The 13556-nt window shown below is 43.7% G+C and overlaps 1 protein-coding gene across 1 annotated transcript in view; it reads left to right on the forward strand.

The window, feature by feature from the left end:
- The window catches only part of Tspan5 (tetraspanin 5), a 162878-nt gene that overhangs the window by 125083 nt on the left and 24239 nt on the right, over positions 1–13556 (forward strand). The window contains exon 2 of the mRNA XM_047566897.1: positions 4357–4407. Within this exon, the coding sequence (XP_047422853.1) occupies positions 4357–4407 (51 nt within the window). The remainder of the gene's footprint in view (positions 1–4356; positions 4408–13556) is intronic.

Genomic DNA, 13556 nt, shown 5'->3' on the forward strand with positions numbered 1-13556 from the left:
CTTGCTGGATCTTGTGCCGCCAAGTCTGGTGGGCTTTCATCAGCAAGCCATTCTCTCTGTTTCCACCAAGGGCCCTTCTCACTCCTGTCAGGAGAACATACCTTTGATGCCTGGACATTAACAGAGCTACTTAGGGTCTTAGGACCTGAGTGTCATTACACTTCTCCATTCCTGAGCTTATTCTCTGGACACTTTATGCACATGAGGGAAGTACAGCTTGAGCATCCCCAGCACCAACATGATGCTCAAAAAGTTTCAGAATTTTTCTAATAGGGGTGTTCAACTGGTAAAGTCTGTGCAGATGTCTCCAAATCCAAAAAACAAATTTGAAACAGTTCTGGTCCCAAGCACTTTGAATAAGGAATACTCAACCTGTACTGTAATAGTTATTGAGCTTGGGTGGAAGAGTCAGATTTTCTGAGCCACCCTGCTCAGGTCCCTACCCATGTGATCTTGGGAAAAATACTTAGTATGCCTAGTTTAAGGGATACGTAGTATCCCTTAGTATCCCTTGTTTCCTAATCTGTAAAATGGGGATAACAACAATACCTACTGCATGGGGTTGTTGTGGGAGACTTTAGATCTGTCCTATTCTATAGAAATATAACACAAGCCACAGATGTCATTTACATTGTCCAGTATCTATATTTAAGTGGGAATATGAAGCAGGATAAATTATAGTATGCTTAATTTAACCCAAGAAATACAAAATATTATCATTTTACCATGTAATCAACAAAGCAAGTCTTAGTGAGATACTTTACATTCCTTTTATTCATATTATATCTTCAGATCTGGTGTACATGCAACATTTACCAGCATGTTTCAGTTTGAACTAGCTGCACTGTAAGTGCTCAGGGGCTAGAGGCTACTGCACTGGGCAGTGCTGTTTTAGCTAATTCACATAAAACTCAGTAGCTTAGCTCATACTAACATTCAACTAATGTTGGCAAAATTATTGTTATTCATTTTTAAACATCAAAAATTGGGTGGACAAACATTTGTAATGCACACTTGCATGTATTGCCAAATGAGAAGATGTCTCAGAACTGTTTCTGATTCCATTGCAAGCGAATAAAGAGTCGCCTTGAAGAGTTCTTGGCCGTTCCCTGTAAGTCAGCCTCTCTAGGTTTCAGAAGGAGATCAGTTTGGTAGTTTATGGTCGTCTTTTCTTTGGGAGGTTGGGAAGGGGAAACTGTGTGTGCTTCGAGTGCTGCGTGCCTTTCTCTGGTTTTTTGGCTCTTCTCTGTTTAATTATTTGGAACTGAAACAACTTGATTTTAAAACAAAACATATGGGCTGAGAGTAATTGGGAGGACGTTTGCTAGTGATGTAGCACCAAAGGTATGTATCAAGTTGAGGCCCCAGCCCCACACCACTTGCTTGCTTAGGTATCCAGCGTTTTCCCTAACTTCAAATTGTACTCTTTTTCCAAATTCTTAAACCCTTGTTTGGAAAGTCACAAAGCATGAAATAATGGAGCAAGATTTTAAAGGGAATTGTCTCTGGGTCTTCTTTAAATCTGAATTTTTTTTTTCTCTCCTTTTTGTGTTAAACCAATGGGGCCTAAGCTATTTATGTGATTTTTAAAAGAAAAAAAAAATGTTTTTCAAAGTGCCAAGAGGAAAAAAAGAGAACTTTATATTTAAAGGGGAGAGAGTTGAATCCCCCAGTGAATTTCTCTGTTTTCTCCTTCGCTCCATAGCTGACACCAGCATATGAAATTTCTGTTCTACAACCAGTTCTTAGGTGAAGACAAGATTTTTGTCTCTTTTTACCTCTTTGATACCATCTCTGCTTGCTGGGGGAAGAATTTATGATCTACTGATCATATCCCATGTAATTTTAGCCTGAATGCTGCAACTTTATGTTGGGGGGTGGGGGATGGGAACTTCTCAGGAGTGGTGAGAACACATGCTCATCTTAATCACATCTGCCCCTCCACTTAGAGGCTCTGTGCCTCTAAACAAGTTATGTAAACGCTCTGTGGTACATTTTCCTCTTTCCTAAAGCAGAGGGTAAAAATAGTGTCTACTTCGAAATGAAATTGTTCTGAAGTATAAAAGAGGCCTTACCTACAGGACATTAAGCACAGCACCTCACAACTAATAAATACAAATAGTTGTTAGCAATTAGACAGGGGCCCTCACCAATAGCACATCCACTCTGTTCAGCACCATCAGGGGAGATAACCAAACAATTGTCCCTGAAGAGCTTTTACATTAAAAAGTAGCCGTGTCACTGGGATGAGTTTGATGCCATCGTGTGTGACATCAGAGCCTCAACTCTGCACGCTGGTGCTTCTTCAGTCCTGTAGGGTCCTGTGCATTCACTTGTCAGTTGTTCCTCTGTTTGCATGATAAATATGATCATAAAACACTATATAATTATAACATACTGAGTTGTTTTATTTTGGTTCTTTTGTTGTTTTGATTCTGAAATGTCACATGAAATAGCATTTTGACCAAGGCCGTAGAGGGGCTGACCACAGTTTTTCTGCAGGGTGATGAAGACAAGAATTCTTTCTAAACACTTTGCAGCAGCCCCTCTGTAGGAGCAAGGGTCAGAAGAACAGAGTCTTCATTTTTTACAGATCAACGATGTGCTGAGTCTTTTCTGTATAGGGGCTCAGTATGTATTGCCTACCATATTATTTAATGTCGGATAATTATTGGGAGCTTTGGGAAGTTCTACTTCTAAAAACACCACCACATTTCAGAGTAGTTGATTGTTTTCCTTCAGTCCCGTCTTTCCCTCTACTCCTGCTATTTTCCCAGCCTGGTTTGGATTTATTAGCCATTGCCTCCAAAATGTCAGTAACTCCCTGCTGTGAGCAGCAGAGCTCCCGCCAGGTGGACAGTTCTCAGATTTCCCTGAAGCCCTAAAGAATAACCACTCTCACTCTCGTGTTCTCTGCACACCCTCTCCTTGGACAGCTTTCCTGACATTTAACTTAATCAAGATGTTAATAAAACAAACAGTGTGCGCTGCCTCCATCAGACTTAACCTGCTTGTCGCCCACCCACTCCCTTTTCACTTAAATGTTTGGAAAGGAAATCCAGAGTCACCATTGACAGTAAAGGTGAGGAGTGAGGTGACTCTTTCCCCATAGCCAATTAACCAGCTCCAATCAAGGCTCTCAGTGGGTGGAGAGCCCTGTGTAGTGTGTCACCCAATCTGTGGCATCCCACTGATAAGACACACTCTTATTTTAAGTACTATCAAAGGAAAGGGGACCAAGCTATGAGATACCATCAACTTTAAGACATATTCCAATTTCAGAGTTGTTAAGATATAGGGAGAAAAATGTGCATCTTAGAGCAGATGGAATACAGTGAGAACTAATTAAAGTGGAAAGTCTTCCCAGTTATCAACTGCTCCCCTCCTGTCACTGCTCTCCCATCCTCAATGCAGCTAATTGGCAGAACTGTGAGATATGTGATGTGTTTGAGATGCGACTCTGCACTGGGCTGAATGCGTCAAGTGATGCATGAAGTTGGAGGACTGAGTTTAGACCAGAAAGAGCCGTGGAAGCTGTCTGACCTACAATTTAAGTAATTTAAGTTTCTGAAAAATAAAAGAATCTAGGAATTGAACTTGATAAGATTCTTGCTGCCTTTGAAGCAGTGATAAAGGACTTGTTGGGGGACCTGGATGCTCCTGCCGTTTATAATGGTGTGGTGGTTGGCTCCTCTGACTTCATGCACTGCTTATCCATTTTCCAGTGACTGTCAGGCTGAGATTCATGGGGATACCACTGTTTTCATTCCTACCCCCAAAGACAGAATTCTACATTGTCAATAACTCATCTCACTTAAGATTCTACCTAATGCCTGTTGTGATGATTCTACCTAATGCCTGTTCACACCTGGAATGCTCATTTCACTCAAGATTTTACCTAATGCTTGTTCCACACCTGGAATTTCAGTGACTCAGGAGGCTGAGACAGGAGGATTCCAAGTTCCCGGCCAGCCTTAGCACATTAGCGAGGGCCTAAGCAACTTAGTGAGACCCTGTCTCAAAATAAAAATTAACAGGACTGGGGATGTGACTCGGTGGTTAAGTGCCCTCAAGTTTTATCCCCAGTACTTGGGGGGGGGGGTGTCCCTACCTTTCTACCTAAGTATTATTCCTTATTTTCAATGGCTTCCAAGCATTCTTCTTGATATTGTAATAATTTAAAGCAGAAAGATTGTGGAATTTCTTTTCCTGGGAAAGATGATTTCTCAGAGTTTGGAGAAGTCATTTTCCAGTCAGGTGAAGTGACAGAAGAATTGATTGAAGTCTTTCTTGTTTGTATTAGTAGACATACAGTGTTTACCCTCATACTTACACTGCTTTCTTTCTTTTTTTCAGTTTTTGGGAATAGCATTTCTTGGAATTGGACTGTGGGCGTGGAATGAAAAAGTAAGTTGAATATCATGAAAATGCCCACATTTCGGTTAGACTCTGTACATTACATGTCTCCTTTTTGTCTTTGACAACTGCAGAGTGTAAAGAAATATGACTCTTGGATGAAAGAATGAATTCTTGAAAGTTAAATGTCACATTCGCCAAGTCTCTTTAGGGATAGACCCTAACATGTTTATTGCATCAAAATAATTACAAAAATAACAGTATTTGTGTGCAACAGAGAATGTGGTTGGGATTTAATCAGTTGGCCAGAGATCTATGTTTCCATAGCATATTTTTTACTCAGGCACAAGAATTTCAGTAATGCTTTTAAATATCACTAAACCACCTATAACCTCCACCCCTTCTCTCTCTTAAATCCTGTGGAAGATGACTCAAGCTATAAAACATGTTATTTCTAGTATGTTGTGTGATAAACTATTAGCACGTGGTATGAAAGAAGCCAGATATAAATTCACATTTGAATATCAAATGAACTCATAATTAATGCTCAAAAAATGCAAAGAGGTGGATGCTGATTGTAAGTATTAAGAAATTCACAAGTAGAGTATGGTAAAAGGAGGAATCCGGAAATCCATGGAACGTGTTCTAAGTTACAGGGAGCTGGTGCAGTGTTTCCATTCCAAGCATGTTTGTGAGGACGGCAGCCCGTGTTCACGCCTCCACTGGACTTCCCATTGCATCTTTAGTTTTTTTCTACAACTTCTAACAAGGCCACCTCTGGAATTCAAAAATGAATGTGAACCCCTTTTCTCTTCCTTATTTGGAAGTGAAACCTCCAGCAGCCTCCCTCTGTCCTGGTATTTGCTATAGTCAAGCCTCGCTGTCATCCACCTGGCCAGAGTATGAGGGTGTTTGGTTGGTTAAAAGTTCTTGTAAACTAAGGGGTTAGCTTAACGTTCCCCAGAAGGCCGTTGCTTCATCTCTTGGCTATTCACCTTGCAGCCTGATCATGTCAAAGCCAGTTCTTTTGAAGTGATAAATGTATTAAGGGCCATTATCAATAGATAAAAATGAGAAAAACTAAGCAGCTTGAGGTTAACAAAAGACCTTCACATGCCAGTGGGAATCTCCACAACCCTCAGATAGACCTCCTAAAACAAAACTCGAAGTTAATCGTGAATTTTGAAAATGTGCTGTTTGGTGGTGGGTGCAGCTCAGAGGTAGAGCGCTTACTCAGCGTGTGTGTGGCCCTGGGTTCCATCGCTGACACCCCACTCCACCCCCCCAAAAAAAAGAGAGAAAGAAAGTATGCCACCCTCTGTTTATTTACAAAATGCCACTGTAGTATATTAAATGTCTTATGGAAAATGAACCTGTCCCCAGCAAACGTAGGCTTTTGAGGCAGGATTGTGATTATACATGAAGTAAGACAAATTGAGTTCCCCAAACAGAGATAATTTTATCTCCAGAAACTTTTCCATTGAATACTAATCTTCTCTTGGATTATGATTAGCTTCTGCCTCATCCCAGTTAAGCTTAGGGATTTGTATTGGTGGAATCTCAGAAATTCCCCTTTTAAAAGCCCTCTGGTTGGTTAAATGCCAGATAACATAGCCTTTTATAACTCCTTTAATAAGAGTCCATTTCTATCCACTTTGAAAAGCTGCTGGGAGGTATTAAATGAACTAATTGTCTATTCTAGCAATAAACACTTGATCATTTTATAGTTTTTTTTTATGAAATATAATTATCTTTTTATTTCATTGGTTGCCTTTTAAATGTCTCTTTTCTGATAAAATCACAAACTTGTAAAATTGGCAGTGTCTCACAAATCCAGAGCAAGGGGTAACATAGTGTTTCTCTTGAAGCCTGGCGTTACCTGCCAAGTCACCTAGCTACTGTGTAGCAGAACTTCACAAGCAAGGACCAGATAGTAGCAGAGAATAAAGGAGGTGTCCAGCCACACAACAACCCAATTTTGTGAGCACTGACCAAGTGTCTGTGCCCTGGGTATGGGGGATGCAGCTGGAAATGAGCTTGCATTCTAGTGGGACACTGACTGGAAGCAGGTAATTGGCCAAGAATATTCTTCTAGGTACTGGTGAGCACTGGCAAGAAACATTAAGTATAGGGTGAGGGCTACTTATGGTGTGGTAGGAGGAGTCTCTTTTAGATGGAATCCTTGGCAACAGCCTCCCTGAGAAAGTGGCATTGGAGCAGAGACCAGATGAAGTAAGAGAACTCTGCAGAGTAATGGCCTAAGAGCATTCAAGGAAGAGGGACAGCAAGTGCAGTGGCCCTGAGGCAGGGCCTGGGTGATTCCACTGAGTGACAGGAAGGATCAAGGACAGGAAGTAGGGGATGTGGCTGGAGAGATAGGCAGAGACCAGACCAGGCAGAGTCCTGCAGAATTTCGAGTATATTCTAGGAATCAGAGGAGCTGCCGGGGCATTTTGGTAAGGGAGTATCCCCATCTGACTTTCATTTTATGACTGTTCTGGTTGCTATGTGGGTAAAGAACACAGCTTCAGGGCTGGCTACAGACTGAATGTTTGTGTCCCCATGAATCAGATGTGGAGGCCCTTGTCCCCAGTGATGATATTTGGAGTTGAGGCTGTGGGTGCAATTAGATCCTGATGATAGAGCTTTCATGAACAGGGTTAATGTCCTTATCAGAGGAGACAAGATCTCTATCTCTGTCTGTCTCTCTCTCTCTCTCTCTCTGCCAGGAGAGGACATAACCAGGAAGGGACCCTCCCTAGGCAAAAAGACGATTGGAACCTTCGTCTTGGATTTCCTGGTCCCCAGTACTGTGAGAAATAATAGTGTTATTTAAGCCATCCAGTCTATGGTATTGGATATAGTAGCCTGAACAGACATGAGTTCAGATTCTGGCTCCTCCATTCACCATCTCTTCCAGGTGACTTTGGGCAACTGAGTTTTCTTCTCTGAGTTGCTCTTTTCTTGTGTGTGCAAATGGGACCATTTCCCTCACCTAATAAGATTATTGTGAGGATTAAATGAGATGTTCCTTACCAGGCTTGGGTCCCTGGAGACATGGCCCTCTCCCTTGGAAGCATGACCACAGCCCATTCGCTCCTGCATAGAGGCAACAGCAGAGTGTGGTTTTGAAAGCTACCTCAAATTTTAGAGGAGTTCCAGACTCAAACCCATGCAACAGAGAGGACTGCTTTTATTTTAGGTTCTCTTAAGGAGGATGTGATGTGCAGAGATCACCGTAGTAAACTGCAAAGGCCACACTGTTGAACTCCTTTGGGTTAACCTCCACGCTGAGCCAGAACTCTGATGGGATATTTTGAGGTGAATCCCAACCATTTTGAGGGCAGCAGGCAAGTGTGCCCTTCATAAGCTGATAACTTTAGTGGGTGAATCAGTAAATGCTCCAGCCCAAGATGTGGTGATATTTAAAGAAGGCCTAGAGGGAAAACCCTAAAACTGGGTCACAGATGGAAGGATCCGATTTCCACTGCAAGGATCAGATTTCCTAAACAGATGGGGCTTTATATTGTATTTATTTATTTAGCAGTAATAGAGATGGAACCCAGGGATGTTATACCACTGAGCTACATCCCCAGCTCTTTTAGTTTTTATTTTGATACAGGGTCTTGCTTAATTGTCTAGGCTTGCCTTAAACTCAGTCCTCCTGCCTCAGCCTCTCTAGTAGCTGGGATTTCAGGTGTGTACTACCCCACTCAGCTTAGATGGGACTTTAAACATATTTACTTGGAGTACAGAAACTTTGGAGGCAAAAGTTATTACCACTCATACTTAATGTCAGTCAGTTTTAAACCTAGAGTGAATGTTAGAAATAATTATTAAATAATTTATTTTATATAAATTCTAAATTGTCTGTGAAGATACAAAGGATGCCTGTCTCCAGGGAAAGCTGAGTTACTTGTAGTTTTTCAGTGATCATAGGATCTGCTGTTTGGAAGAACACTAACAGTCGTGTAACATGAATCACCTCTATAACAACACTCTGGCAGCATTCAGCCATAATGAACTCATTCATTCAAATAACATTTATTTAGCACATAGATGTGACAGGGCTGTGCTGGATCTAGGGATATGAAGATGAGGTGTTTTCAGCCTTCAGGGAATTTACCCATTTGTAGGAAGGGTTTGCATAAATGTATACATACATGTGCACAAAACAAGATATTACCATAAATACTACTTAGGAGTGTACATACATTTAATAATTTCCACAGCCACTACCCACCACTTCTGTCTCTTTGGGTTGCTCTTACTGTTAGAAAGAGCTTCCTTCCATCAAATTAGACTCATATCCCACTAATTTTCATGCGTTGGTTCTGGATCTACTCTGTTGGATCCTACAGAATAAGTCCTTCCATGTGTTAGCCCTTGAGGCAATTCAGGGTGGAGGTCTGATTCCTTTGGAGTTGCCAGACTAAACAGCTCTCTGGGTGGTCCTCACAGGCCTGGGCTGGAGTCCCTTCTCCATCTTGGTCATGCTTCTCTGGCCTCCCTGAGTGTGTCTGTACTCTGGATGGAATGCTTTTGGGACAGAGGGAACAGGGCTGGATTGTGTCCCATCTCACATCATCGAATGTCTTTGAGGCTTGAGACCCACTGTTGTTGATTACTGAGTCCACAACTTGCTGAGAGTCCCAGGCTGGTCACGACCTGGCTGGCTTACCCACCCACCTTGTGTCTGGCGGTTTTCAAAGTCAAATGCAAGATTGCTTGTTTGTCAGCCCACCTCCATACCTGCTGAGATGGCTCTGGAGGCCAAACATCATCCAGCAGGTCGCCTTTCCACTCAGCTTGGCTTTAGCTGCACATGGTGATCAATATCCTCCCTTAATTCCCCCTTCTGAATGAGGACTTCCTGTAGCCTGTCCCTTGCCCCGCTGCCACCTGAGGAAATTCCAGTTCAGTAGGTCTGGGAGAGACCCTGGGACAAAAGCCTCCTCCATCGTTCTAACAGCAGTCATATTTAGTTGTCACTGATAAAAGTCACTGATATATTGAGCAGACCAAGGACAGAGCCAACAACATGTCACTTGGATTTTCTCCAGAGCTGACACTCATTCACTTACGTTTGCTCTCGGGTGTCATTAGTCAAGCTGTTTTTTTTTTTTTTCCCCTGTACTGGGGCTTTAACCAGGGGCACTCAACTACTGAGCCACATCCTCAACCCTTTTTACTTTTTATTTTGAGACAGGGTCTTACTGAGTTGCTTAGAATCTCACTAAGGTGCTGAGGCTGGCCTCAAACTTGCCATCCTCCTCCCTCAACTTCCTGAGTCACTGGGATTACAGGTGTGTGCCACCTTGCCTGGCAATCAAGCAGTTTTTAATCCATCTGTTTGCCATTGCATCAGACTGTTTTTCTGCACCCTGTCTTTATAGATGGACTGTATCCTTCACTTTCTCTGAGTGACCAGCTTCAGAACTTAGTGGAACCGGACAGTTTCTCACTGATGTGCTGAATCCTGGAGCACATCACGTTCTTACCCAGATATTTGGGTCTCTTGTCAGTAGAACAGGGATGAAGGCAGGGTGCGTTATTCCTCTCTCCTAGAAGCACTTTCCTCACTTGGCTTCCTCCTGCTGCTCCTGCCTGCAGACAGTGCCTTCCCACACAGCCTTGCTACTTTTACTTCACCTCCCTGACCTCTAAACTTTAGTTGCCCCAGGCTGCAACCTGAGACCACTGCTCTATCTTCACGTTCTCCCAGAGATCCCAGGTAGGCTTAGGGCCTGCACACTAGACATCTTGCCTGACTTCCAGATTTATACTTTTGGTCCCAACCTCATCTGAATTTCAGATTCATACCCAGAGACACACCCAGGGTCTCCATTTCAATGTCCCAAGGGCTTCTCAACACTTCAGAGACAGCACTCCTATCCCAGCCCCCACCAGTCTGCCTTTCCCAATTGCAGTAAATGGCAACTCCTCCTTTCCACTTGTTCAGGTAGCCTTGACATGGTTCTCTCTTTTCTTCTTATACCACATTCAGTGTATCAGCAAGTGTTATGAACTCTACCTTGAAACTCTACAGAGAATCTCATTTCTTCTCCCCACCTCCTCTATTCTACCCTGGTCTAATCAGCCACAATGCCCTGCCTGCATTATTTCAGAAGCCTTCCAGCTATTTCTCTGCCTCTACTCACATCCTGACACCCACCCCAGGTCTGTCTCCATGTTGCAGTCAGAATGAACCTTTAAAAATGTAAGACAGATCCTGTTGCTTGTCCCTCCAAACCCTTCTGTGCGCTTATCATTTTACTCAGAGCCATGCGTATGTGGTGCCTTGCCTCTGTGGCTTTACCTCCCACACTGAACCCTCCATTTCTGTGGTCCAGTCCTCTCTCTTCTTGCCATCTTGCCAGTCCTACATCCCAAACATGCCCCACCACCCCAGGGCCTTCGTACCTGCTTATCCTGTGCTTCGTAGGCTTTTTCCTAGAAAGCTTTCCTCACTAAAGAGCAAGCTCACTGGGGAATTTTTTGTTCTCTGCTACACTCCAGTACTTAGAACATTAAATGGCATGTGGTGGTGTTCAAGAAATATTGTCCATGAAAGAATAAATGAGCAAATGAACAATGAAAGCATTCTTTTAAACTCTGGCTTATTTGTGTTCTCTGTCATTGAATTATAAAAGTCATTTCCTCAGATCTCTAGTGAGCTTACTCTATTGAGATTTCTTATGGCATAAAAGGATGTAAAATTACATGTGGTTTCTAAAGTCTGATGTGAGAGTGGTAAAGTGTTAGAAATAGCAAGTTCATAAACTCCGGATACCAGAAAAGAAAATAGCCATTTGTTTCTGTCACAGAAGTGGGAATCTGTATGTGGTTATCTCACTTCATGAGAAAGTTAAGGTGCCTTTCCTTTTCCATTTTGCCCAACTTACTACGTAGCTCTTAGGTGGGCAGGAGGGAGAGCCATACATCACTAACAGTTCCAAGAGGACATGGCCTGCTGAGTTGTTGAGGGGAAGGGATAGAATCCAGCTTTTTGGAATAGGAAAATTGCTCCTCCCTGATCGTTAGTGGGAGTTTAGGGTTCTCATTGCTCACCCTGCAATCTTGAACCCAGCCCTGGTCACTGGGCAGAGGGGATAACAGGCCTGACGGCCTGTCTCCTTTGCCCTAGCACTGTGCCCCACAAGATGTTTGTGACCAAAGGAATGAGAATATGCAAAAGAGCTTTATACATTGGAAAATGCTACACAGGAAAAAATAGCTCTTTCTGAAAGGGTTTCATTTTCACTTCTATAAGGGATGGATAGCGTTCTATTTCAAAGGTGGAGACACTGGAGGCCTGGAGATGTTAAGCTGGACGTCTAGCCTGCTTCTGTCCAGTTCCCTTTCAGTGCTCCATGCCCACCTTCATGCTCCCTTGGTTGGGTTCCCTAGGGCATGGTGGGAAGGAAAGATCTGGTGCACAGAGCCCTTCCCAGGAGGGAGAAATTAAGAGAATGGGAAATTAGCCCCCATGTTGCTTTTCTCCTTGACTTTCCTGCAAATAGGGAAGATTCCTTCTCCTGAAAATTTTTTCCAACCCTCTGCCTCAGGGATATCAGAAAAGAAGATAGCCATTTGTTTCTGTCACAGAAGTGGGAATCTGTATGTGGTTCTCATTCTAGAACCTTCCCATTGCTTCCTATCATGGTCCCACAGTAGAATCACCCTTAAAATCCTTCCCCCTCTTTCCAAGAAAGGATGTTAGAGACAGTGAGACTAGTGCTTTAGGCAGTTCAGGTTCTTGTTTGGAGTAGGCAGTGGGTGGAAGTGGTTACCCAGATGACTAGAATAGGAAAATGGACTCCTTAGCTGTGAAGGCACAATAGGGAGATATCTCTGACATGCTGAAAAGACTTCTGCAAAGATTTCATTTTATTGACTGAAGTGTAGTTTGCTTGTCTGCCTCTCTCCTCCTCAATTATCCACATAATCCTCTCATGTTCCCTATTGCATCTGAATAGCTGGATGGCAAACTGCTCTTGGTCTGTGCCTGGAAGTTACCCTGTGCTCTAACCTGCTGTAATCAGCATGTCAACAAGTGCATGACATGTCACAAAAAATAGTTTTCCTCTCTTTGTATCTCCTTTTACTTTATTCAGAAGAACTTCTCTAAGAAAATTCAGGTTGGTCAAAATTTTAATGATTTTGTTGTTTATTCTCAGATATCTATTGCTGCCCTCCTCTCACTTTGAGGCACAGGTCCAGGCTCAGTTATACAGGATTGCCCAACCTCTTTTCACACAGCAGTGTCCTCGCTGGCCCAGGCCCATCTGCCTTGGGCCCAGAGGAGGGGGAGGATGTGGGCCTTGGCCCCTCCTCCTCCTCTCCCCTACTCACCAGAGGCCCTGCTCATTTCCTTCCCTGGAAGAGTGGGGTGAGGGTTTGCATATTCTGGGCCTGGCAGATATTAAAGGGGGGTGATGTCTTGGTCATTTGAAGCTTCCCTGCTGAGTTCCTCTGCCTGGTGGTTGCTCTGAGTTTGGTAGTATCTGGGTAGCCACTTGGCAACCTCAGCTCAGTCCTTGCCTCTTCCTCAGCTAGTGTACCTCTGAGCTCTGCCTTTGGAGGTCTCTGCTTACCCTGTGGGCAGCCCTATCTGACAGGAGTGTCAAGACAACCCCAAGCTGCCCCTCCTGCGTTGCCCTCCTATTTTCTCTTGGACACAACCATCTGTGAATGAGGTCAATCCCACCTGCCAGCACCCCTCCACACACACCCCTGCCTGGCACCGGAACAGTCAGCCAGCTCCCTAGATTTCCAGGGCAGGAGCCAGCCCACATCCCCCAGAGCCCTTCCCAGGCAATCAGGCCCTAATTGCCATGTGTCCTGACTGTAGACTGCCACTCAGAGCTCCAGGGTTCCCCTTGAATCTCCTCACTAGGGTTAGAGTCAGAAGGACAGTGTCCCCACCCGCCCTCACCCCGGGGAGTGTTACCACGTAGCACAGCCACTGCTTTCTCCAGGGAAGTCTCAATCCCCTCATGCAGCCGTCCCACTGACCCTTTTCTGCTTGCCTGATTTTGCTGGAGTGTGCGAGACAAAGGGGTGGAGGTAGCATGTGGAGGGCAGGGGTCTTATTAGCTCCTGGCTCACTTTGATCTTCCTAGTGATCCGTGAAATCTGATGTGTTTTTCTTAAAATTCTAGAAACAGATACATGCTGTTGGGTTAGAGATAAGCGTC

The sequence above is a fragment of the Sciurus carolinensis genome, chromosome 10 (genome assembly GCF_902686445.1).
Source record: "Sciurus carolinensis chromosome 10, mSciCar1.2, whole genome shotgun sequence".
In the NCBI taxonomy this organism is placed as follows: domain Eukaryota; kingdom Metazoa; phylum Chordata; class Mammalia; order Rodentia; family Sciuridae; genus Sciurus; species Sciurus carolinensis.